The following is a 25,840-nucleotide window of genomic DNA, read 5'->3' on the forward strand; positions in this document are numbered from 1 at the left end:
TTTGGAAGGGTGTGCAGCTACTAGTGGGGCAGAAGAAAAAACGGGAGATTTAGATTAGATATTAGGAAAAACTTTCTAACTGTAAGGGAAGTTAAGCTCTGGAATAAGATGTAAAATCCCTGCCATTGGAGGTATTTAAGAATATGTTGGGCAAACACCTATCGGGATGGTCTAGGTTTAGTTTGTCCTGCTGCAGCTCAGGGGGCTGACTTGATGACTTCTCGAGGTCCCTTCCAGCCATACATTTTTATGATTCTATATTAAGTAAGACTGAACCTAAAATTGTCCCCTACTCCAGGGGTTCTCAACCTTCACCCCCTCCACATGCTATAAAAACTCTCGGCCCACTTGTGCCACAACAACTGTTTTTCTTCATATAAAAGCCAGGGCCAGCATTAGGGGTAGCAAGTAGGGCAATTGCCCAGGGCCCCATGAAGCTAAGTTGCTCAGGCTTCAGCTTCAGCCCTGGGTGGCAGGGCTTGGGGCCCCAGGCGTCAGCCCCATGCAGGGGGGCTGTGGCTTTCTGCCTTGGGCCCCAGCAAGTCTAATGCCAGCCCTGCTTGGCAGACCCCCTGAAACCTGCCCATGGCTCCCCAGGGAGCCCCAGACCCCAGTTGAGAACCTCTGTCCTACTCTATCCCGGCACATGCAAATTTAATCTTAGGTTGTCAGTAGCAAGGTGTCTATTCAGTTAATTTATCTGTGATAACTCTTGCCTCTTTCTTGACTCAAGCTTAATATTAATTTGACAGGATAGCTTCCCATTAGGGGAGATATGACTTAAAAAAGCAGAATGGACCTGATTCTGCAAGATATTTAAGCACATGCCTTACTTGGAATTCATGAGTAGTTCTAGGCTACTAATGTGTTTAAATTTCGGCATGTGCTCAAAAACTGTGCTGAATTAGGGATTAAATATGGTTACAGTTGTTTTTATGCACTACAATATAATTTAAAAATTAGAAGGTCTGGGGGTGGTATATAGAAGAGTTATGTATGCCTAAAAATCATATTTATAAGAGATTTTTAAATATTACTGAGATGCATGTTAAGTCTCAGATTTGCCAGAACTAGATAATTGGGTCATAAATCTATGGAGATATCTTTTTTAAATTGTTTAGACAGATTACAAAATGGTATTCTGTAGTATTGTTTGTTTTGATTATATTCCAAATATTTCACAGTCTAGTTTTAAAATGTAATTGTTTTCCTTTACCTTTCTCAAAGTTTCCGTGAATGCAGTCTTTAGTCATTCAGAAGTCAGTGCTTCAGATAGTTTGTGCTAAAACCCAACTTCTGACAATTCTTCCACACTTTTAAATATGATTCCAATAGATATTTTTGACACATACAGAAATGCTACGGATTACCAGAAATAAACTACATGGGTTGAACCAGATGTAGAAATAAATAAGAGGTGTGCTGTCATTGATTGTAGCTCTGCTCATCTAAAATTATTATAAATGACACATTTCTGTATGTGTGCTGTATTCCAAAAAACCTGGAGCCTGTCATCGCTAGGTGTTGTGGATGTTCAGAACCCCTCAGGTTCAGTCTCTTGCACTTAATAACCTTGACACACACACAGTCCGTTTCCTGCTGTATTAAACCATATAGGTAATTTGATTTTGTAGTATGTGATCAAGCCACAGGAGACATTTTTATAAGATAAGTGATTGCACTTCATCTTTATTAAAGTCATGCAGTAGTGTTCTTAACTTTGAAATGTTTGTAACTCTGAACAAAATGTTCCTTCAAAAGTTTACAACTGAATATTGACTTAATACAGCTTTGAAACTTTACTGTGCAGAAGAAAAATGCTGCTTTTAATCATCTTAATTTAAATGAAACAATCACAGAAACAGTTTCATTACCTTGTCAACTTTTAAAAAACTTTCACTTTATTTTTTAGTAGTTTGTTTAACACAGCACTGTTCTGTACAGTATTTGCTCCTTTTTGTTTTGCTGCCTGATTGTGTACTTCTGGTTCCAAATGAGGTGTGCAGTTGACTGGTCAGTTCGTAATTCTAGTGTTCGTAACTCTGAAGTTTTACTGCGATTTGCATCGGTGGATAGCGATTGTTTTTTAAAAGGTTTTGCAAAACTACATGTTGCTGAATATGCTGAAATACAGCCACATCTGGAAGCAGAGAAGACAAATTATAGGGTTATTAGATTATAAAAATGCAGACATTGCTTGAAAAAAAAAGACTGAAATCATCCTAACTGTGCCACTGAGACCTCCGAAATTAGTGAAATTCTCCTTACCATGGTCTTCAGCCTTTGAAATGCTGTGCTTGCTGTGGGTTTTGCCAATTGCTGTCCAGGTCAGTGTGGTGCTTTAAATTTTTCACCTTGGCACTTGGTTATTTTGAGCACAATGTAATTTACTTTGTTCCTGATATATTTGTGAGAGGCTTAATATGGGCTGGAGTAGGAGATGTTAAAATGTCTTTGTGGGAGGACTAGAATAGTAAATTCAATTTTTATGTCCCTGTGTTTTACACTTGATTTGCTAGCATGGTCTTTTTAATCTAATCCCTTCTCCTAGTCCTGCTGCATATTAATAGAATAAGTAAAGTATTATCTTCGATTTATGCTGTGTTTGCAAGTGGGTTGAACTGTGATAATTACAACAGGCAGCATGGAGACAAAGTAGTGCTTGTAACTGACTAAAATATTAATAAGTTCTATTGTACTCCCACGAGTTCTGAATGTCCTTGTGTCTTCATCCATTCAACGACCACACCAAGGGCCAAATAATCCTCCTGTTAACTGAGCTGGGCAGTGGGAAATTGCAGACACAAAAGAGAGAAGAATTCTCATCCAAAGCTGGGATGGGGAAAGATGTAGCTGCTTTGCAGCTGTTACTCCAGTTTAAGGGTTGGAGTCATCTGTGTAGCACTAGAGTAGCCTCCCAAGAGTGGGGGAGGGTTGGATTTGGAGGATTTATGTAGTACTGGATTCTCTAGCCGCACCTACTCTAATGCTCTCCACATAGCACTCTGTCTGGCAGCATGCAGGGACATACACAAAACACAATGGTGGAGTCCTCTCAACTCAGCACAAAATAAATGTGTACACTGATATGGCTTATTGCTACCACAGTATGCTTAGAAAATTACAGTGGAGCCAAGCAGTTTTCTGTGTATCTTTCTGTGCAACACTAGTGCTGCAAATGGTTCTTAGAGACAAAAAATTAATAAGAATATAAATGTTTAAGTGCCAAGGGACATACAGTCACTTTCCAGGAAGGTAAGTGTCCTCAAACCAGTCAGGAAGTTAAGGAGAGCGCTGAATTTGATAATGGGTAGCCTGTTAACTCCTCATGCTGCATTTCAAAGTAAAAATGAAAATTGATGAGGAGCTGAATTCTACACTCAGTGTCCACACATTAACCAGGCTGTGGGGATATTTAGCAGAGAAATTCATTTTAGCCAACTCAAAAACCCCAATAGTTGACTTCTGTGAAGTGTTACCTGTAATTACTGGTCCACCAAACTCTCCTAGAATGTAGCATCACATCTACCAACAGTCTCAGTGCAACTGCTTTGGAATTACATGGGGTAACACAGGACAGAATTTGGCCCAGAGCGTCTACATCCATCTCTTATCCATGTCAGCCATCTGGTCACCTTGGTGATTTCTGAAGAACTTTCCTTTGTCTTCTGTATCTTCCTTTTCTGGATAGAAAGTGTAGAGACAGCTTAGTCTAACTTTTTTTAAAGAAATCATTGAACAGGATGCAGGATGCTTCATTGACAGTTTTTGACAAGAAAATTTAAGTAGCTGCTGACTAGGTATTTGGTGCCTTATGGAACCTCCACCCATGCAGCATGGATTGAGTGTGACTTTAAGTAATTCTTTCTTATTGCTGCAGGGACATTAAGAAAGTACACCCAACCTTCGTTTTGATTAGTTTTACACAATGATTATCAAGCTCCCACAGATGCCTAATGAAACTCTTAACGTATTAAGAAGCTAATGCTCGATGTTAATTGAGTATGTTGCCTTTAATGTAGCTGGAATTTTTAACTGCACATAAGTTTTGGCCTGTTCAAATTGTGACTCTAAACACTGAATTAAAAATAATTACAAAGCTTTGTCTGGATTTTGTTTGTAAATTAACTGGGTGACTTAGACTAGGCATGCAAGCAACCATGTTCCTTTTAACATGTTGAGATGTGTACTCTTAAAGGGCTTGATCTTTCACGCACTAACATGGTGCAAAAGGGCATGCACACCTGATGAGTGGCATGTACTGGTCAGCAGGTGCACACGTAGCATTAGCACATTCTCTGCACTGTACTTGGCATGGTGTGCTGGCACCTGTACCTTCACCCCAGAGGGTGCCTGGGACCTAGAAAGGGCGTGTCCGGGAAAAGGTGGGGTTGTACACAAGGCATGGCTGGGGCAATGGTGTTGAGCCCTCATGTATGCCACTAAAACAAGGAATGAAAGACATTTTAAAAGAAATAGATGTAGCTCAGCCTCCAACCTCACAAAATGGTGAGCAGCTCTGTGCCACACTGAATGTTGCCCTCACCATCCGGAACGTCCCTTTCCACATCTCCCTTCATTCTCACGCTGCACTGAGCCCAAAGCCACCAAAACCATCTCAGTGCAATTCAACCACGAGCTGAATTTGCATTGCCATCTGAGCGGTAAGTGTGATAGAGCTCTCCAGAATCTTCTTTGTTCTGAGCCAATCCAGCTCTACGGTCTTGCAAGATTCTTGTCCTCATTGCAAGAATCATAGATGTCACTGGTGGAAAAGAGCTAATAACCTTCTCAAACTACTTACCAGTGCAGTGTATGCTCCTATAGAACGTAGAGTGCTTTTTCCCAGTCTAGTTTTAAATACCTCATTTGATGGACTTTTCATCAGGTGCCTTGGGGGATAATCTGGTAGGCCTCACTGTCATAAAAGGTGTCCTGACTATTCATCTCCAATTTCCCCTTACTCTGTTTCATCGAATTATTCCCAGTTACACTTCTTAGTTCCGCTCTAAAATTTTCTGTTCCTGTTTGCTGCTTCCACCCTCAACACACCTCAGCTCCTTTTAAAGCTCTTTCTTCATATAACAATCCTCCCCAAACCTTATTTTCTCTTCCAGCACTATGGGGTTAGTCCCCACAGTGCTGTTTATGCCTGAAAATATAGGGCCAGGTTTTTAAAGGTATTTAGATGCCTAGTGGGATTTTCAAAAGCACCTATGCACCTAAAACTCATTGATTTCAATGGGTGATATTAGGCACCTAGATGCTTTTGAAAATACTACTAGGCACCTAAATACCTTTAAAAATCTGGCCCATCATGTCTAATTGGTAAGGCTGCAATATATAAAAATCATTAGCTTATTGTAGGTTGAGCGGGGCAAATAGTGAACGAAATTCTTTGCCAATAACTTAGTTAAGAAATATCACCGCTTATTAAATTATTCAAGAAGTATTATTTGATCAGCTCTGGTGTTAATAGGAAACAGTTAAAAAAAAATGATGTTAAAATAGAGAGAAAATGGTGTGGCAAAAATTAACTCTGATGATTTTGTCTTTAGATCTGTTAGAGAAGTCCCGTGTTGTTAAACAGCCAAGAGGTGAAAGAAACTTTCATATCTTCTATCAGATATTATCTGGTGCATCAGATGACCTGCTTAGTAAGTACTGCACTTCTGGTGTTTATCAGACATTATTACCGCTTTTTGTTTTCCTAATAAAATACTCTCAACCAATATTTTTGTTTTGTGTGAAGAAAGGTATTTTTTAACTTACTATTTATTATTATTATTATTATTATTATTACTGTTAGTAGTAGTAAATACTTACGTTGTCGTAATCAAGGTCATGGTCAGGATTGGGGCCCCATTTGTGCAAGGTGTTGTATGAACACAGAAAAGAGACCATCCTTGCCCTAAAGGGCTTGTAATTTAAAGATCACTAGGTCAATTTAATATTAACTATTTGTTAATAGCAGTTATTCAGATACTGTCCGTAAGGGTGAAAAGAAAAGGAGGACTTTTCACCCGTAAGGGTGAAAGAGAGCCATTAACAAGGATACCTGACTGATCTTATTTTCATTCCATTCATTAGACAAACTTAAACTTGAACGGGATTTCAGCAGATATAACTACCTGAGTTTGGACTCTGCCCGAGTAAATGGAGTGGATGATGCAGTGAACTTCAGAACAGTTAGGGTAAGATTAATCCAGTTTAATGCAAGACACACAACTCAAAATTCGAAACCCTCAATTCTGCAAGTGGGTCTGTACTAGAGGGGATCCACCTCTGCTGAGCCATTTTCAGGACTGGGGCCTTAATCAGTGTTAAACGCACTTTTCTTGCAGATGTATAGTATGCAATGAGTTTTAGATGTAACATTGGTTAACCAAAGTCTTGATAGAGAATAGTTTGGTTTTGTATATATGCACTTAAGAAAGAAAAGCGTGAACTCCAGTGATATTTTTCTCCTATTCTGTTGCTAAATTTAAATTTAATCCATCAGTGTTTTGTTGATCTATTCATTTATCTTAGCTTTTCAAATTTGTTATGAGTCTGAAATTAGACTAATTGGTCTATAGGCAGTTAGGAAAAAAAATCTTTATAAAAACATGAATTACTTCAGTGCTCTGGTATGGACACTAGGGACAGATTAACCTTTATGCCGACTGAGTTACACAATTCTCGCAAACCTCACTTCGTATCCTGTGGTGTAATTATCCAAGCCCAGTAATTTTTTCATATTCTTGTTATATCATACATGTTTGGAAAATGTTTATATTCTGTGCTGTTCTATATAAATGGTGGATTTTGCAAGTATGATCTATTTGATTAAAAATGTATATCTTTGTCTCATGATTTTTTCCCCTTTTCCAGAATGCCATGCAGATTGTTGGCTTTATGGATCATGAAACACAGTCCATCTTGGAGGTGGTAGCAGCAGTTCTAAAACTGGGAAACATTGAATTCAAACCTGAATCTCGAGTAAATGGTTTAGATGAAAGTAAAATCAAAGATAAAAACGGTAAGATGACACTGGTGTTAGGAAAAAACCTAATATTTGAATAGTTCATTGCAAATTCTGTTTCTTGTAAAGACACAAGATTTACTCTTGCTCTTGTAGCTGAATTAAAGTACATTACTTCCTTTTTTATTCTGAACATCATCTGTAAATAGATTTAGTTCAAATCTCTCATATGTAGTGTTTCAGTCAAAATTTGGCTTTTTACAAAAATGTCTTTTTCATGAACATTTTCTAGATTTTCCATTTTATGAAAGCTTTCTTCTGAAATATTAAATGGAAGAAATTGATTTACTATAAACGGATATAACGTGTTGGTTGTGCCACAGTATTCTTTCAGTTAATATTTTTGGCTTTCGTACTGCCAATGTGTAACTTAAGTGGTGCTTATTCACTTGTTTCGACCTTTTTTTGTAATTGGTACATTTTGAAAAGTTGATGTTTGTTTTTGTGTGTTTGAAAGTTCTGTTTCAGGAAAAAGATTCCACAGAAGATAGGGAAAAAAATGGCCTCTTACTGAAATATAATCAAATGAAAAATGCTTTCAGACTTAAGATTTTTATGGAATCTTTTTTGTTACGGTTTTCAGCCAACTTTATATGGGGTGGTGGTAACACTCAACCAAAACTTGACAAAAAATTATTCTGAACAAACTTTCCACTGCTTCGAAGTTAAAGAAGATAATTAACTTTTTGTATGAGGTAGTGTTGGGTAAGGTTAGCCAATACAAATACGGTGATATGAAAGTGTTAATTGTAGTCACACTCTGGCTTTTTGCTTTCATAGAGCTCAAAGAAATTTGTGAGTTGACAGGGATCGATCAGTCAGTGTTGGAAAGAGCCTTTAGCTTCCGAACGGTTGAAGCCAAGCAAGAAAAAGTCTCTACAACACTAAATGTGGCTCAGGTAAAAGCAGATTCTTATTGATTTTTCTTTTCTGTGAAGTATGTAAAACATTTTTCTTTTCCATAAGGATAATAAGGATTGTGGGTTTTTATTTTTTTATGTATCAGAAGGACCTGAAAGGTTATTTTAAGGGATTGTTTTGTTCTGATTTTACTTCAGATATATCAAATGTAATTTCTGGATTGCTGCTTGTGGGTCTCAGAGGATGTATGTTGTTATCTCTTGGAAATTAAAAGTTGCTGAATCTCTTACTTTCTCCATAACATTATTCAGAAATTGAAGTTAAATGGTGCTATTAAAACAAATTAATGGCTTCAGACAGTCTGACAAAAAGTCACTTCCCCTCTCGCCTCTTTAGCTTTCGTTCTCTTGGCTCCTGTGACTTCATTAGATCATTAATTCTTGAGTTAGGTTTCTCAGTGACTTAGTTGCTTTTGAAAATTTAACTCTTAACCAGAAAACTGAACACTATTTTATGTCACATGCTTGAGGCAACATTCTTTATTTAAGGGAAAGAATTATTTTAAGTAAGTGTTTTCTGCATAGCAACCAAATAAAGTTACTGCTCACAAAGCACTTCCAGATAAAATATTTCACTAGTAAAACTTATCACTGTTTTCAGTTTCTTTCCTTCAACACACATTTTGAATGTTCAAACACACTTGATGAACATTTTGCTTTTATGAGAGTCATGTCCACAAGAAAAGGGTGTAGGAAGCTTTTCCTACATCTTGTGCAGAAATGTGGTAAACTTAAAATATCCTGCTGTGGCAGACCATCTTTCATTTTGAACAGCCCATTTGGTTTCACAGGATTTGTGCGCTCTGGGCTGTTCTGACATTTCTTCAGCTAAAATGAATAAATTCAACTTTTCATATTGTTCCTTTTTTCTTAATTTCTTAGCACCTCTCCCTTCCTTCTCCTCTTGCTTCAGTTAATGATATCGGTGGCGAGCCAGCTTGGAAGTTTGTACGTGAAGAATATAAGATATTTTAGGAACAGGAAAGGCCGTCTGGTTGCATTTGCCACTCCTCATTCTTAGTTTATTTTAATCCAAGCTTCCTGCTTTTTCACCATAACCTTCAGTCCTTCCCCTGCAACAAATTTAGGTGTCTCTTGAAATCACTTACACTGTTTCAATTACTTGCCAATAGCTTATTCCATACACTTATTTCTCTTGTCCTGGAGTAGTTCTGCTTACATTCTCTGTTTACTCCTTATTTTAGATTATCTAGTTTTAGAAGCCCAAACCAGTCTGTATGGGTGGACATGGAAGGGAGTGAGGGTGGCTTTTAAAAAAGATAAAAATCACTTTCTGAATCCTTTTACTAGTTTTGAAACCTTCTGTGAAGTCAGCTTGGATCCTTTCTTTTTCTAGTAGAATAAACAGAACTCCCTAACTTGTCTTCATAACTTAAATTCTTCAGAACTGGTAAAGTCCATGTTGTCTGATGCTTCACCCTCCTGAAGGCACTAGTATTCTCCTGGTGGCACTGTGCCTCTTACAGCACAGTATTCCAGATGCGGTCTAACTAGCATGTTACAGTGACTATCTCACCTCTTGTAGTGTATTTTTCTGTTGATACAATTTTCATCTTCCTTGTTTGTGTTTTGTTGCTGCTTTACATGGGGCTGATGGTTGAAATGTGACTCTCTCCTTTTTTTTTTTTTTTTAACTAATAAACTCCAAATGCTTCTAATTGATGTGCTGGACAATTTGTCCACATAGAGCATACGTGTATTTTTCTATTTTGACCTGAGAATTTGTTATCTTCTGTCTTATTCACTTAAGTGATAAAAATTCTGATTTCATCCCTCGCTTTTTCCTGTTTAATTTTATTCAACATCATCCAATCTGCTTGATAATGTGCATTTCTGCTGCCCTGAACCTCCACTAGAAACTTAACTTACGGGGTCTTGAAAAAATATCTGAGAAGAGCACATAAGTAGGAACCTGTCAGAAACAGATTGAAGAAGGGAGACTGCAAAATGTTCAATAAACAACCATGCTTTCGGAGTTTTTAAGACAAATTGAGGACTGCTTTTCATTCCTCTCTTCTCCCTTTGCTGCTTTTGCCCATCTCTCTCTCCCTTCCTTACTGCCTCCTCTCTCCCTCTGCCATCCCTTATCTGTTTTCCTATTTCTCTCAACTCCTCTTATTGCTTTCTCAGAATACATTAGTGTGAGGACTGCTATATTCCCCTGGTCCACAAATAACTAGATTCATAAAGTTTCACCTCTTATAAAGGTTCCCAGGAGCCTGTTCCTCAGAAAGAATGAGGAACCCGCTGGGGATATATAAATTGTAGAGTCATTTTATCAGAGACAGAAATGTGAAGTTTTATTAGACCTACTGTTTTTCTGGTCCCTTCGGGCATCTCTTAAGTATGTGACTACTCGAGGCAATCCTATTAACCGCTGGCTTCAGTTCTCTGTTCCTGCAGTGGAGTAAGGGGAGGGGGCAGGTTGGGAAAGATGTCTTTAAGCCAACTTTGCTCCTCTTGAATTCTTGGTTCTGTTGGGCCTATCAAACTGTGGGCATAAGTAAAAGCAGCCCTAAGGCAACTCTGGCTGCAAGGCCTCTTTGGATTTGCCTACACTGTAGTGTAAGACCAGGGTTTCAACTCAGGCTCAAGACTAACCCTTCCATCTACACACAAATCAAGCGGCCCCCGGTCCCAGGACTCCACGCAGGTGGAGCATCTGAGCCTGCGTCAAGCCAGGACCCAGGTTTCAAGCCCTGTTGGTTTGCAGTGTCGATGCAGCCCCAATGGACTTGTGCTCTGGGAGTCTGCTGAAAGTATCCCACAATTCCACAGGCCAACTTTCAAATTGTCAGAGGACAAAGAAGTTTTCCCACAGGCTCCACGAACAAAGGGCTAGAGCAGCCACATTTTGGGAGGAGCCTCGGAAGTCGGTAATATGGGTGGTTAGACTAGCACCACAGGTTGGGACATCTACATTGTGAATAAATCCCTGTGGTACCCAGTCTGAGCCTGGGTCAGCTGAATTGGCCTCATGGGGCTCAGGCTGCAGGTCTAAAAATTGCAGTGTAGACAGCCTGGGCTCTGAGACCCTCCATCTTCATAGGGTCTAAGAGCCTGGGCTTCAGCCTGAGTTTGAATGTCTACACTGCAATTTTATAACCCTACAGCTCGAGCCACATCATTTGACTAGGGCCAGCTGTGGTGGTGCTGTGGGTCTTTTATTTTGGTAAAGACATACTGTAATGGGCTGTTGGCCAGCTGAGACTAGCAGAATGCAATGTGCTCTGGCTACACTGTCTCCATCTCCAGCCCTTACCAAGTCCCTATGCCAAAGGTTGGGAGGGAGAACGCTGTAGAGCTGTTCCTGCAGCCTTATTCTGACCAGGTGGCCCTCTCATGCTGAACATATTCCTTAGAAGTCATTTCCACCCTTTTTATAGCACTTTTAAACCACTGGAATAGCGCACATGGTTCAGAATTAGCCCAGTATTTCTAATGTTTTCTTTCTTTCTTTTGGCTAGGCATATTATGCCCGTGATGCTCTGGCTAAGAATCTGTACAGTAGACTGTTTTCCTGGCTTGTTACCAGAATCAATGAGAGCATTAAGGTAATTTTCTTATATGCCCATAAAGAAATCAATAGAAATAGATGAAGTGAGTGGGGACAGTAAAACTATACTGGTCTGTTTTACTTTTTTGTTCTTATGCACTAGTGCAGGGTTGCAGGGCTGCCAATGCTGGAGGTGAATATTTGTATCCAAATAAAATCTGTGTGCTTGTTTTCGTTTTTAAACTTATGAAAATATTTATATTAACCATTTTTGGAAAACCAAACCTAACTTTTTAGCCTAAACAATATACCTATAAGGCGCATTTAACGTATCTTGACCACAAATGCTAAATATACAGAACAATAACTCAATCTTCTCTTAAAAGGCACAAACAAAAGTCAGAAAGAAGGTCATGGGAGTACTGGACATCTATGGCTTTGAAATTTTTGAGGTAAGTGCTTTAGAATACAATTTAAATAGAATTTTGCATATCTATAACAAACTTTACAGCTATTACTAAAGGTAAATCTAGTTGTTCATGTATGTGTAATCACAGTTTCACCTTCTGTAAGTTAAGTCTAGTGCATCTTTCTAAGTACACACGATAAATGGAAACTAAAGTTAGGTCATCTTAGTATGTCTTGCAATTATAGCACAAATCTATCAAAGCCAAATTGAATATGTTGCATTGATACAGCAGGTACCACTGAAAAGTAAATATTTACTATGGTACCATCTGAACATAGGAAATATTGTGGTAATGTCCATGCTCTCATACAAAATTTGTCTATAGTACATGTTCTGTGTATGGCCTTGAGGCTTCTTATAGATATCTGCAAACAAGGTTCTTTTCCTTTACAAAAGAAGACATCTTTTCTGCTAGAACTAAAAATAAATTATACTTCATTTCATCTCAGTACACTTAAACACTTAGATTTTTTTGAAGTGTTTTTAAATGTACTATCAAAAGTTCTCAGTTATATCAAGTGAGTTAGTGGGTTAGCCTGATGCTGTTAGGTACAGAGATCATGACTGAATTGTTTATTCTGGCAAACTTTATTTCAGGAGATTTGAATATCTAGTTAAATATTGTACTTTAATGTTCCAGCTAAGAAACTATGGGGAAAAACATCTTGTCTATTTCCTCCTTTCCCATTTCCTCACAATTTCTCTAGGAGACCAGTAAGTCTAGTTTTCTCAATAGAAGGTAGGAACAATCCACCTGGATTTATCTCTTCCCAAAGAGGTTTTAAAATGTTATTTAGAAAGGGGAAGGTAGTATATGCTTCATTTCAGATATATAATGAATCAGAGTAGTCTAACAGTTTTGTAAAGAGAAGAGATATAGCTAATATTTGAAACAGGTTTTTACTCAAGAAGATAATATTTAGTTTCCTGAACATATGAAGAAACTTAGGAAAATGTACTGTATGGGACCAATCTGGAAGTAACTCTTAGTAGTAGGACTATTTGGTGGTAGTTATATTCCTTTAGAATATATTTGGTGGAGATGGTGGTAGTTATATTCCTTTAGAAAGTTACACAGTAGAATGTTACTGTTGTTGGCAGAAATTTTGTTTTAACCAGCTGTGTATGTGCACTTGATTAAGTGTAGGGTGAGGGTGAGTTTAAAAACGCTGGAATAAATCTGAGTTTGTGGGCTGGCTATCGATTGTTAAATTGAATGCAAAGAAACAAGTTTTTTGTTGTTTTTTTTTTAAGAAGTTTGACATTAGAAAAATAAAGCCATAAAAACAAGTAGTTAGACGTAAGGACACAGTTTCATAGCAGCAAAATGGAAGACTACATGCTTTTTTCCTCTCAGATGTATATTGAACTATACTATAGTTTATAAAATGCTTAAAATAGTAAATTTGAAAATGGAGCAAGTTTGTTCATTTAGTGTCCAATCCTATCAAATGCTGAGCAACCTCAACTTCTAATTAAGCAGATGGGAGAAAAAGTACTCTACCTCACGGGATTAAACTCATAGGGTGAAATTCACCCAGGTACACAGGGCAATCAAGGGTCATTTGCATCATGTAAGTGTCATGGTGGAACCACAAGATATACATCTGTATATTAAGGGCATGATCCAATGCTCATTGAAGTCAATGGGAACCTTTCCATTAACAATGAGGAGTGTTGGGTCAGGTCCTATTATATGGCTTAGATTGTGTAAATTCTAAATTTTAAATTGTAAGCTATCTAGGACTATTCTGTTCTATAGAGGTTTTTATACTGCACTCATCACCATAGTATCTGAGTGACTTCCAGTAGTGTGTTAAGCAGTGTGACTACACATCTGTCATGTATTGTTCTTTCATCTTCTCCCTAAAGGAAGAAGTGTGTGCAGTAGAGTGTCTTGTTTTGGCAGTGTTTTTTATTTATTTATTAAATAAATATTTGTGTTGCTATGTGTTTGTATTAAAGAAGGCAGGGTTAAAGAACGTGCATTGCACTTGAAGCAGAAAGAGTTGAGGTTTGTGATGCTCCTTAATTCCTGGAAGAATTCACCCTGCAGTCACGAAAGTTCTGTCTCCTCCACAGATAAGCTTTTCTCTTATTGTTGAGAGTGCCATTGTGACAGAGGAGTGAAGCTGTCAACTATAGTTGTCATCCAGGAGTATTAGATGGTCTTTTAGGTATCCTGGGCCCAGGCCTTTGGGCACTTGGAAGATAAGGACGAGACCTTGAGCTTGATTTGAAATTCTATTAAAAGCCAGCGGAGAGAGCAGAAAACAGGTGTGATGTGCCAGTTGTAGCCTGTGTTTCTGAGGAGATGTGCTGAGGAGATGCTGAAGGGACAACAAGTATCTCTTTGTTATGCATTTGTACAATGCCTAGCACAACGGGGTTCTGATCCCGGCCTGGGGCCTCTTGGGGCTACTATGATCAAATATTAATAATATCAAATTTAACTTCAGAAACCTTTCAGGAAACAAGGGTGGCTTTATATCAGAACTGAAGATGGTCAGGAAATTTTTCGATAGAATATTTTGCCATTGAAAAATGCTGATTAGTTGACAATGAAATGTTGTGGAAATGAGTCAACTTTGACTTTTTTTTTGGTAGGGTGAAGGTGTTCTGTTTTGAGCTTTTTGGAATGAAATGTTTTGATTTTTTTTCCTTTTTCAAAATAGTTTTTGGTTTATTTTGTATTTATGTAATATAAAATTTTTAAAAAATCAAAATTGGAACAAAACATTTCAGTTTTGTCAAAACAAAATGTTTCAATTGACCTGGTACTAATTTTTGTCCAGAATTTCATTTTCTGAGACATTTCAAAAAATTTTGTTCTGTTTTCTGTTTCAAAATTGTGTATTTTCCTTCAAAAAGACCAATCCATTTCCCACCTGGAACAAAATCCTAACACTGAAATTATTAAATTGGTAAACAGGTTTTAGTCAAACATTGTGCAGGTATAGTGGAATGTTTTTTATGGTCAGGTAAATGAATCTGCATGAAGTAAGTTCAATTAAATAACAAAGATACATGGCAAAACCTGAATTTATGGAGCCTTTTTATAAATGATGGTACTGCACATGTGCAGTCAAAGACAATTAAGGAAATGCTTATAAGAAATAGTTGCATAAAGAAATCTAGCCACCATCAAACAAAAATACATATTGGTAAAACTAGTTATATATCAAATAGTAAACTAATCTGCTGTAATTGAATGAAACATTATGTAATATATGCAGTACAATACATCGGATGAAGTGAGATAATCATCAGCAACATCTTTTATATTTTCTAGCTTGAATGGTACAGAGTTCTTCTTCTGGATGGATATTTTACAAAAGGATTATTATACATGTAGAATTTTAGCTGACATATAGCTAATGGCAGTGAATTTACAGAGCTAATTATTATTCTTAGTATTTCCAGGAAGTGATTATAAATTCCCCTTAAGAACCAATTAGTACATGTTTTGTTATCTCTTAAATTAACATGCACTGTCTTGAAGGATAGAACTTCAGTAATGTACATGATGGATTTTGATGATAAAAGTGCATTTGGAGTGCCATTCCACCTGCAAACCTGTAACATAAATTTGAAACTTGATTCAGTGTGTTAAAAGTATAATTGCTTATTTTAAACTAATCTCAAACCAAATTAACTACCACTTGGGTTAGTATTAGTGCACCTTCTGTTGATTTGGATACCTTTTTAGACTGCCTTGTAAAAGTGCAGCATTAATCCACAAGATGTATTTTCTGTTGCATGTGTTTTCCTGTTTATCTTTAGTTAATGTACAAAATATAAATATGTGCTTTGTTACATTTATAAGATCAGCTATATGAGAAATAATGGCAGGAAGGTGGAGGAGGAGAGATACATGTTAGAAAATACAGGAGGCATGGTACTTATTTTTTAACTTTTGCCCAACCATTGACAAACCAATACATTCTGTGTGTTTACTGATGAAGGATGAAATCCTGACCCCATTGAAGTCTATGACAAAACTTCCATTGACTTCAGCAGGGCACTGTTTCACCTCAAATGTTTAAATTGCCCATGAGGGCCTATGAGAGTATCAGACTAATTTGCTTGTAAAACGCCACCTGTTTAGATTCTAATTACAGTGCTTTTGGAATACCTTATCTGACGGTTCACTTCCATTGCTAAAATTTCCCTGGCTGATCATATTTTTCCTGTTAAAAAGTAATTTCTCTTATTCAGCATCACTGGGTTTAACTTTTCAAAATACAATGTAAGTTTTGTGAAAATTTCTAATGGTTTTTCTCCCAGCTCCCCCTAGCTTCCTTTCGAGAAGTTTGAATATAAAGCTAGCTGGATTGCTTCCTGGGGCTTTGTTCAGTTGATCGTGTTTGCACTGTGTCAAAAACTGACTTGCTAAAACAAAACAGAATGTAGCAACTTTTCATTATTCTTTAGGCAATGTCTATCCATTTTTATATACTCAGTGCTGGCAGAAAAAGGAGCTAAAAACATTTAAAATTCTGAGTGACTCCTCCCATAGCCGTTCTTTCTGGGAATAAACTCCTATAGTCCTCTCTTGCAACCCATCATCTCTAGATTCTGCTCCTTACAGAAATGTCTGTGCAAATCCCTTCAATCTTAGCTCACAGAAGAAACCAGCTCGTGAAGTCAATTGAAAATATATGCCAGAGCAAAGACTTCATTTCATGACAAGTCACAAATTCCAGGTTAAGGACCATTATAAAGCATGGAAAGTGTGGTGCTAATCTGATAACTGTGACTGCAGATGGAAGGAAATAGACAGGTATTTCCCCAAACACTAGACTTTGGTGTTGAAACCAGAATAAAATATTACCACCACATCATATTGTTCTCTTGATTTCTCCAATTCAGTTAGAATAATTTACCAGGCTTTGCACAGGTGTCTTTAAAATTGTGTGTCATCTGGACAGTATAATAGTGGTTGAATTAAAATCTGGACAAAACAATCAACTCCAGAAAACTGCAACCTGTCCACATGGTAAATGACCCATCATCAGGCCCAAATGAATATGCATGCACTTCAAACATCATATGATGATAGCTGAAAATTGAGCACCGTTGAGAAAGATGTGTAAATTCCCTAGCAATTTTCCCTTGAAATATTCTATCCAAACAGACCGCATGGCAACACAGTATTACCTGAAATCATGTAAGAAACATGCTCCTTTATACTTTGCTAGAAAGCATTTCGCATTCAGCAGTTCTTTGTACAAGTAAGACAGTCTGTGGCAGAGTACAAACACTTAATTGGATGCTCTCAGAGAACTCTTTGGTTTCCACCATGAATGGCAGCTGATGATATGCTACCCACAAACAATTTTTTACCATTGTGACACCTTGATAATGGTCCCATCCATCATCACATAAAAAAATTAAGTTGGATTCACTTCTGTAAATGTAAATAATATAATTACATAAGCCATCATCCTGGCTTTAAACGTAGATAACATCTGTGCTGAGATAATGCCATAAGAAATGTAAAAGAAGATGATGTCATGATTGGCAACACATCTTTCTTTATTAGAGTTGTGTTTTCAATGAATGTTGTTGTTTTTTAAGAGAGATGCTCAAATAAGAGGGTGAAGAATTATATTAAGGAAGGGTGGTTTTGTGTTTATAGCAGAGAAATAGGCTTCAGAAGATCTGAGATCTGTTCTCAGCTCCATCACAAGCTTTCTGACACCTTGCCTAAGTCTCATAACTTGTCTTTGTCTAAGTTTCTCCCTCTGTAAAATCGGAACAATAATACCTACCTCTTGGTGGTTGTAGTGGAATGTGTTGGGCTCTTTAAGAGTAATTGCTGCTAGCCCAGATGATACAAGGGCATACTCCTTCAACGAAAAGCAAGCTGGAGATGTAGTACCAGAGGAGTCATGTGATTGCCAGGACTATGTAAGATGAAGCATGCTACCTAGGGAGAGTCCAGACACAGACAGTGCCTGCAAGAAATTATTTCCTCACCACCTTTTATTCCCTTCAGGCCTCTAGATAGGCTTCCTCCAAATCCTTTCTTCACCCGAGCGCTCCCTACATGAACCCCAAAGGCTTTTTTCCTATATAGTCCTGGCAATCGCATGAGCCCTCTGATACTACGCCTTCCAACAATCTCTCCTATGAACTACATCTCCCCACATGCTCTTCCATGAAAGCTTGAGTCCCAGTAACATCTAGGATAGTGGTGTCCACTTTTAAAGAGCCCAGCACACTTTGCTACAGTGGTATTGTGATTATGTTATGAGATCTCAATAGAGATGCAGTTTTTTAAAATTTATTATGAGGTGGCTAGCTAATAGATGGAAGCATCGTATCAACAATTCACCTGAAAACACAACTTGTGTATATACTGTAAATATATAAATCTCAGTTCTAGATATAAATGTTTCATTTTTTATACATACACAAGTCTATTCTGATACCCATCAACAGAGAAAGGGTACTGAAAAATTGATTGCTGTGCTGGTGTACGTGTACTCAGACAGTTGTGCAATCTACAGAGCACAGCTCAATCAAGTATATAAGAGTAGAACTAAGTCTTAAATCTGTTGTTTATCATGTGCATCTGCGGGCTAGCTTTGTGAAAGTGGAACACACAACATGGTAAGCCCTACATAAAGAGTGTTGCTTGTTCTTTGTTTTTTGGTTGGATTTCTAGATGTCAGAGTGGAGCTTTTAAAATACTTTTTATAAAATAACTGATTTACTGAATTTTAACTTTTTTTTTGTTAAGAAATAATTGAAACTCATTATGTAATATTCATCACTGCTGTAAAACATGTTGATTGCATGCTTTTCATGGGTTACATCATAATTTTAAAGATGAGCAAAATATAGAATACAGAGAAACTGAGTGTGCTAAAGGGCTTTCCCCTAAAGCAGTGATTAATTCCATGATGTGCAAATGGACCAACACTATTTAGTAGGTCCTAGAATCTGTGATTCTAGGATTAATTTGCTAACCTGTGTTTGTGATGTGATTATATCTGAGTTTTCTTTGTGTAACACACACATATTATGTTTGTTGGAGACACAGTTGATTCTTGCCCCTCCCACTCACTACTTGGTTTTAGCCTGCATGTACCAAAAAATGCAGATGAGAACAAGATGTGTTCAGGGGGCCTGAGTATCTTCCTTCGCCCCTGAAATCATTGGGTGTTTTGTCATTGACATTAATAGGAGCAGGGGCAGGCCCAGTTAACTGACTGTGGGAAATGTGAAATCCCTGTGATTTGGGCGTATGTTGTTGTTACTGCCTTAATTATACATTTTGGTGTAACTAATGAATGGGAATTATATTTTGGAAGTTTTGTGACTACAGATATCTGAAATATGTACATTTAAGTGTCATGCTTCTAGGGTTCTGTGCCTAGAGATATATTTTTACAGAAATATGTGCGCTTAAAATCTGCTTTCCATGAGCATTTTTTCCGTAAAGTTTGATCACGTGAATGTTCATGAAAGTGAACACAAAAGTGGAACCATAGGGAATTCATCTTGACATCCAAGTAAAAATTTGTGGACATGTTTTGTGGAATTTGTCAAACTCTTTTAGCAATACTGTGGTAGTATAGTTTTTCCCCTCTCAAAGAAAAAGTCCAGGGTTTTTAAAAAATCAACAGTTGTATTGATAGATGTATTATAAACACACAACAGTCTGTATAGAGCTTCTCTACAGTGTCCACCACCAGAGTATATAAGCTTTTCCCAGGGAAACTTCAATCCCTAAAGGACTTCAGGGAATAAATACTGAACAACAAATACCTGTGGAAACTTCTCAGGGGTGAAAAAGGTAGATTGTTCTGACCTTAATTGCATGTAAACAACCATTTTCTGTGGCAGGAAGAACTGATATCTCTTTCATCCCTTTCCCTCTTATTTGCATTCTTATGGCAACATTCCCACCTTCCTAGCATCTATATTATGTAGTTCCTCCTTTACAAATCAAGTCTCACTTGCACATCTGTTAAAATCTCCATCCTTCCCATCCTTCCAGCAGGACCTCACATCTGGATATAGGTTAAATCTTCAGGCCTACTGCTTGGTTCATCACGTCATTCCTTTCAGTGAACCAAGCATCTAGGCTTTCATTTATGGTTTCCCTTCCCAGCTCTTTTTCCTCTGCAATTTTTGGCAGTAGCCTACACTGGTTGCCAGAGCTGCCCTGGATCCTCCACCTACCGTGAGGAGGGGGTACGCTTTTTGATGTTTAAGTTGGGGGAGAGGAGCTGTGGTACAGGTAAAAGGAATTACACATTTTTGGGAGTGTAAGGGACCAGAATTCAGTTACCTGCTACTTTAAAAAAAAAAAATTAACTAATATGTTAATTTTAAAGGAGCCAGTTTGGATGTTGCTTTGGATACAAGCTGGCACAATTCTGAACTTTAAAAAAAAAAAAGTTCAACTTTCCTATAAAGTAGTCTTGTTTGTGTACTATTGTGTTTTATGTATTAAAACAAACAAACAAAACCTTTTTGAAATTTAACAGTCTGGGGAGTGTGTGTGGGGAGAAGATCTTCTAAGGCACAAAAGTGGGTTAAGCATCCAACTCTCATTGACTTTCAATGGGAGTTAGGCAGCTAACTGTCCTTGGTTCCTTTGAAAAATTGCTCTTGTAGTGTACCTCAAAAATAGACACACATGTTGCCTATGATGAGGGAAAATGTGAGAGTATAAAATAATTTGATAGAAGAATATCCGCTCTCTTTAGAATCTGTAGCAACTCCTTTAATTAAGAAAGTAGCCTGTATTGTCTTCAACAGGAGTACAAAGCTTGTCTTGTTTCGCCATTGCTTCTAGCTTAACCCCATCTTCATAGTTCTGGTAGAAATCATAGGTGCAGTTATTTTTACATCTACATTTTCATGGTGAGTTGCCATAATATACCTGAAATACTCCTGCAAATCCTGTCTAAACCTATCAATGTCTATCCTGCTTTTACTAATCTGACAACCATTTTGAGTTTAGCCATTCCAAGGCATTTCTGCCTGAGGCCACTCTGTAAACTTTGCTTCAATTAACTCTTTTTGGTAAAAATCTCATTCTTTTGTCTTGTCTGTGGTATCTACTCAAGCCAATATCCTTTTAGGTCAGGAATATCCATCTATATTGTTTCTGATAATTTTATGTGTTGCATGGCTAGAACTTAACATAAAATAAATCAAACTATTAAACATCAACAACTTTTCTTCAGACTGAAACCCTTATTCATGACCCTGAAGGACTTGGATTTAGATGTGTGTTGTACTCACTATTGTTAGCAGTTAATTTTGCTTAATATTCTAAAGCAAAGGGAATGGACCATGAAGAGGTAGCACGCTGACATGGGGTGTAAGCAAAATAGTGGCCTAATTTACCCACAGGCAGCATGTTTCTGCATAAGAGAGCAGACGTTAGCCCCATAACTCTTATATTCCAAGAATTTACTGGATAAAGATGTCACCATATGACAGACTTTGACGCCCAATAGTTAGACACTTAATAACAAAGAAAAATGTGTGTGATCAAGAGATGAAGAGTGAGTGTGTTAAACCAGGCATGGATTTGGTCATGTTGAATCAGTACAGTATCACAGGACTAGTCTGACTACATTTTCAGTTGCCATTCACTGTCACAACTGATTAAAGATTGAGAGAATGAGCTGTTGGTTGTTGACCACCTGCATTTGGATGTATGTTTGTATCTATCCCAGGTGACGTTTCATTTGCTAGCATCTTTCATTTGACTTGAGGGACTGAGAATGTTCTTTGCCCCATTGAGGGTCATGTTACTTGCTCTGTAGTGGCTTCCCAGGCGCAGCCAGTATAGTATTGCTGTAAAATGCAATGATTAAATAGACATTTCCAGCATTAAAAGAGCAGCCTACATCATGGAAAAGAAGCCTCACCAGTAAATCTTGGAAAGTGCAAAGCTTCTGATCATTGAGATTTTTTCCTACAATATTTGCAATTCAACAGCTTTTATGGAGAAACTTTGAATCTAAAGACATTGTTCCTTTCCCCCCTATTTATGATCCCTAATTATTGTTAAAGCACTTACTGTCTCTAGATCTAAATGTTCAGAAAAAGCAACAAATATTGTATGATCCTAGGAAGTATATTTTAAGTCTGCTTTCCCTAGTGGAGTTTGGTGGGCCACAGCCTTTAGCTCGAACGTAATCAGTAGTTAGGAAAAAACAACAATAAAAAAAAACCAACCAACCAAAGCCTCAGTGAGAAGCATTATAAAATAGACAGTATCATGTTTATTTCATGGCAGCATGATTGGAGTTGTTGTGAGTTGGCCACTAGGATTCTAAGTGTATCTAAATTGAGAAAATATATGTTATTCAAGGACTTTTGTTGAATTACTGAATTATATATAGACTGATACATGATGAGCTAATGTGATAGCTTGATAGTAGCTGTTTTTCAATTCAGTATTTGCCTGTAGTTGGTTTGTTGGGGTAGAATTTCAGACAACTGTGAAAAGAAATGTCTTTCCTCAAAGTATAACTTAGATTAACTTAAAAAAAACAACAAAACTTGATGTATGTCTGTAGTTGCAGTTATCTTGTATTAATAGTCACTAGTGCTTGTGGAAGTTCAAGTACACTTTCTCTTATATCCTTTATTGTAATTTAAATTTTGGCCATTGACTCGGTCATATGCGCAAATGTCAATAATAATAAAGATGTCCTGTTTAAATTGATTGCGAGAGTGGCAAAATCAAGTATCTTGATGGTTTTAAATAAAATTTAATTTTCTATTTTTGATGATTTGCAAAGGAAAGAAATATGTAGATTTTTGGGTTTGCTTTTCTTTAACAGACAATATGTTGGATTTTTAAAAAAGTAAATCTGAAAAATGTTTCAATGTGTGAATAATAATAAACATTTTATATATGTAACATACACACACTTTTAGTCAGTAGAATTTAGTACTAATCACTTTTCCATATGGATATGCTTATATTGAGGATTACGGAATACAGTTTGTGAACTAAAAGTCCTGTCTTTGTCCTTGTAAAAGGACAAAAATAATCCCTCAGGAAGAACATTCTTTTGGTAGTGCATAGGGTTACCTGACTTGGGGATATGGTCTGTATCTCATCACTGTTTTGGCCAAGGAAATATGTCAGTTTGACTCTGTTCTCCTCAAAGGCATCACTCTTGATATATTTAGTTTATCTACATATGTCAAACTTTTACCCATTCTTCCTTAAATGTGTTGTAGCTCCTTACCCTGTAACAAGATTTATCGATTAATGGTCATAGGGTCATATATGTGACTGTCCAAGTCAAATGCTGCTCACTGACTAGAGAGAAGTTTAGCATGGGAGAACTCCTGTTTTAGGTCACGTTGCCAAGTAACTAAAATAACTATGCATGCATCTCTACATAGGTAACATTTAACATTCATACTACATTTTACATCTTCAGTGTGATGTACAAACATGAATCTATATCAAGCTATAGAAATGTAAACGAAAAGATGCCACTGTACTACTGTGTTTATATCTGTCAGCACTTATTCAGTGTAGCTTTGTATACTGTAGTGCTACAGAAATTGTATAAGGACTGATTGCAGTTTATGTAATTTGTCTTTTTGAAACAGAATGCAGTAAGTATGACTTGTTTGCGGTGTACTTTTTATGCATGCTACATTTTTAACCTTCTCTTCTAGAGCTATGAAAAATTTCCAAACCCTGATCTGTAATTAAGCTTTGAAGGACGTCAGGATCTGAAGGGACTGCAGAAAAGAATTGGGTATGTCTACACAGCAACTAGACACCCATGGCTGGCCTGTGCCAGGCAACTTGGACTCACAGGGCTCAGCCTGTAGGGCTGTTTCATTGTTGTGTGAATTTCTGGGCTCGGGCTGGAGTCAGGTCTGGAGTCCAGGCTATCGGACCCTGTGAGGTGGGTGGGAGGGTCGTAGAGTTAGCCCAAACCGGGAAGTCTACACAGCAATAAAACAGCCCCCCAGCCTGAGCCCGGCAAGCTGGAGTTGGCTGGCATTGGCCAGCTACAAGTGTCTAGTTGCTATGTAGACATAGCCTGAGAGATCAGCTTTGATTTTGCTTTAGCTTAAACCCAAGTTGATATGGGTAACTATGCTACTTCAGGTTTCAGAGTAACAGCCGTGTTAGTCTGTATTCGCAAAAAGAAAAGGAGTACTTGTGGCACCTTAGAGACTAACCAATTTATTTGTAAGGAGAATGATCACTTTACATAAGCTATTACCAGCAGGAGAGTGGGGTGGGGGGAGAGAAAACCTTTTGTAGTGATAAACACCCATTTTTTCATGATTTGTGTGTATAAAAACAAACATCTTCTGTATTTTTCACAGTATGCATCCGATGAAGTGAGCTGTAGCTCACGAAAGCTTATGCTCAGATAAATTGGTTAGTCTCTAAGGTGCCACAAGTACTCCTTTTCTTTATGCTACTTCAGCTTTTCCTAATCTGCTTGAGTGTGTTCTTAATCATGGTTTAGTATTTTAGCAGCTAGTTGATTAAACTGATGTTTAAAAAATTGCAGTTTTTTTTATTATCAAGAAATTTGTAAGTGTAACTTCAGCTTCATAGGTATTGTGCAGCAGATTTGTTGACAGGTGTAACTTCATGGTTTAGTTTGTTACGCAAATATCAGTCCTCCAAAATAACCAAAGACATAGCCATATTAGCTAGTAAAAAAGTAATATGTTGGAATGTCTTTAATTGAGAAGGAAAGAACAGTAGTAATAACTAAAACTGCTTTTACATAATTGTAAGTAAAATCGCTCTAATAGATAAGCTATTACCAGCAGGAGAGTGGGGTGGGAGGAGGTATTGTTTCATGGTGTCTGTGTATATAATGTCTTCTGCGATTTCCACAGTATGCATCCGATGAAGTGAGCTGTAGCTCACGAAAGCTCATGCTCAAATAAATTGGTTAGTCTCTAAGGTGCCACAAGTCCTCCTTTTCTTTTTGCTAATAGATATGCATATTCAAGGTGTTAATGAGTTATGAACACTTACTAAGGAGAAAATAGAGCCTAGAATGTGTCTTTTTGTTAATAAACACATTTTAAGCATGTATCAGAAAATGTGTAACTGGACATTGGTTGCCTTGATTTTAAGATAATTGAAATAAAGATATAAGCTAAAACCTTTTAGAGTGAAATCCTGGCCCCTTGGAATTCAGTGGCAGTTATACCAATGACTTCAATGGAGCTGCAATTTCATCCATAGTATTTAGGAACTTGTCCTAATGATAGCTTCGCAGAGTCTGAAATGTATTATTTTGGAAATGTACTGTGGTGATATCCAAAATATGACATTCTGTAGTTTGATATATACCACACTGCCTCTGAGTGGCCACACGCCCTGCTAATCAGAATCCATAGGGAAATGTAATATTTCATTTACTATGGACCTTATAACAATACTGATAATAGACTTGTTTTACTTTTATATCTGCTCTCTCAAGCAATACTGGTTAGTCAGTAAATGCAAAGGCATATCAGTTTTTTTAAAAAAACCATAATGTTAGAGAGCAGACTGACATCTATATCTTGCTGTGCAGGGTATAGGGGTTTCATGGTTTTATGTTTCAGAGCCTGCAGAAACTTCCCTTTAGGTGCTCCCAATGTACCACATGCTAGGAGTGGGTTGTTCAGGGGGAAGTCTTCTCTACATGGTCTCTGCTCTGGCATCATGGGAAATGGCCACATCATATTATAATAGCCCCATTTTATCACCCCACCCTGAGGAAATGATGAGGAAACACCATAAGTCAAACTTGCAGTCCCTCATAGTGGGGAAAATCACATGAGAAGATTTGATCCTAAATTTTGAAATTATAATCCATTTTTAACAATGTATACATGGAAATGCCACCTTTAAAACCAGAAAGAGTAGCCCGTAAAGCTGC

The 25,840-nt window shown here is 37.4% G+C and overlaps 1 protein-coding gene across 4 annotated transcripts in view; it reads left to right on the plus strand.

The window, feature by feature from the left end:
* Positions 1-25,840, plus strand: part of MYO1B (myosin IB) — a 179,711-nt gene that overhangs the window by 110,569 nt on the left and 43,302 nt on the right. For all 4 annotated transcript variants that reach the window (XM_037912508.2, XM_037912505.2, XM_037912507.2 and 1 more), the window contains exons 8-13: positions 5,559-5,657; positions 6,091-6,194; positions 6,874-7,021; positions 7,805-7,923; positions 11,433-11,519; positions 11,848-11,913. In XM_037912508.2, the coding sequence (XP_037768436.1) occupies positions 5,559-5,657; positions 6,091-6,194; positions 6,874-7,021; positions 7,805-7,923; positions 11,433-11,519; positions 11,848-11,913 (623 nt within the window). The remainder of the gene's footprint in view (positions 1-5,558; positions 5,658-6,090; positions 6,195-6,873; positions 7,022-7,804; positions 7,924-11,432; positions 11,520-11,847; positions 11,914-25,840) is intronic.

This window comes from Chelonia mydas, chromosome 11 (assembly GCF_015237465.2).
Source record: "Chelonia mydas isolate rCheMyd1 chromosome 11, rCheMyd1.pri.v2, whole genome shotgun sequence".
Taxonomy (NCBI): domain Eukaryota; kingdom Metazoa; phylum Chordata; order Testudines; family Cheloniidae; genus Chelonia; species Chelonia mydas.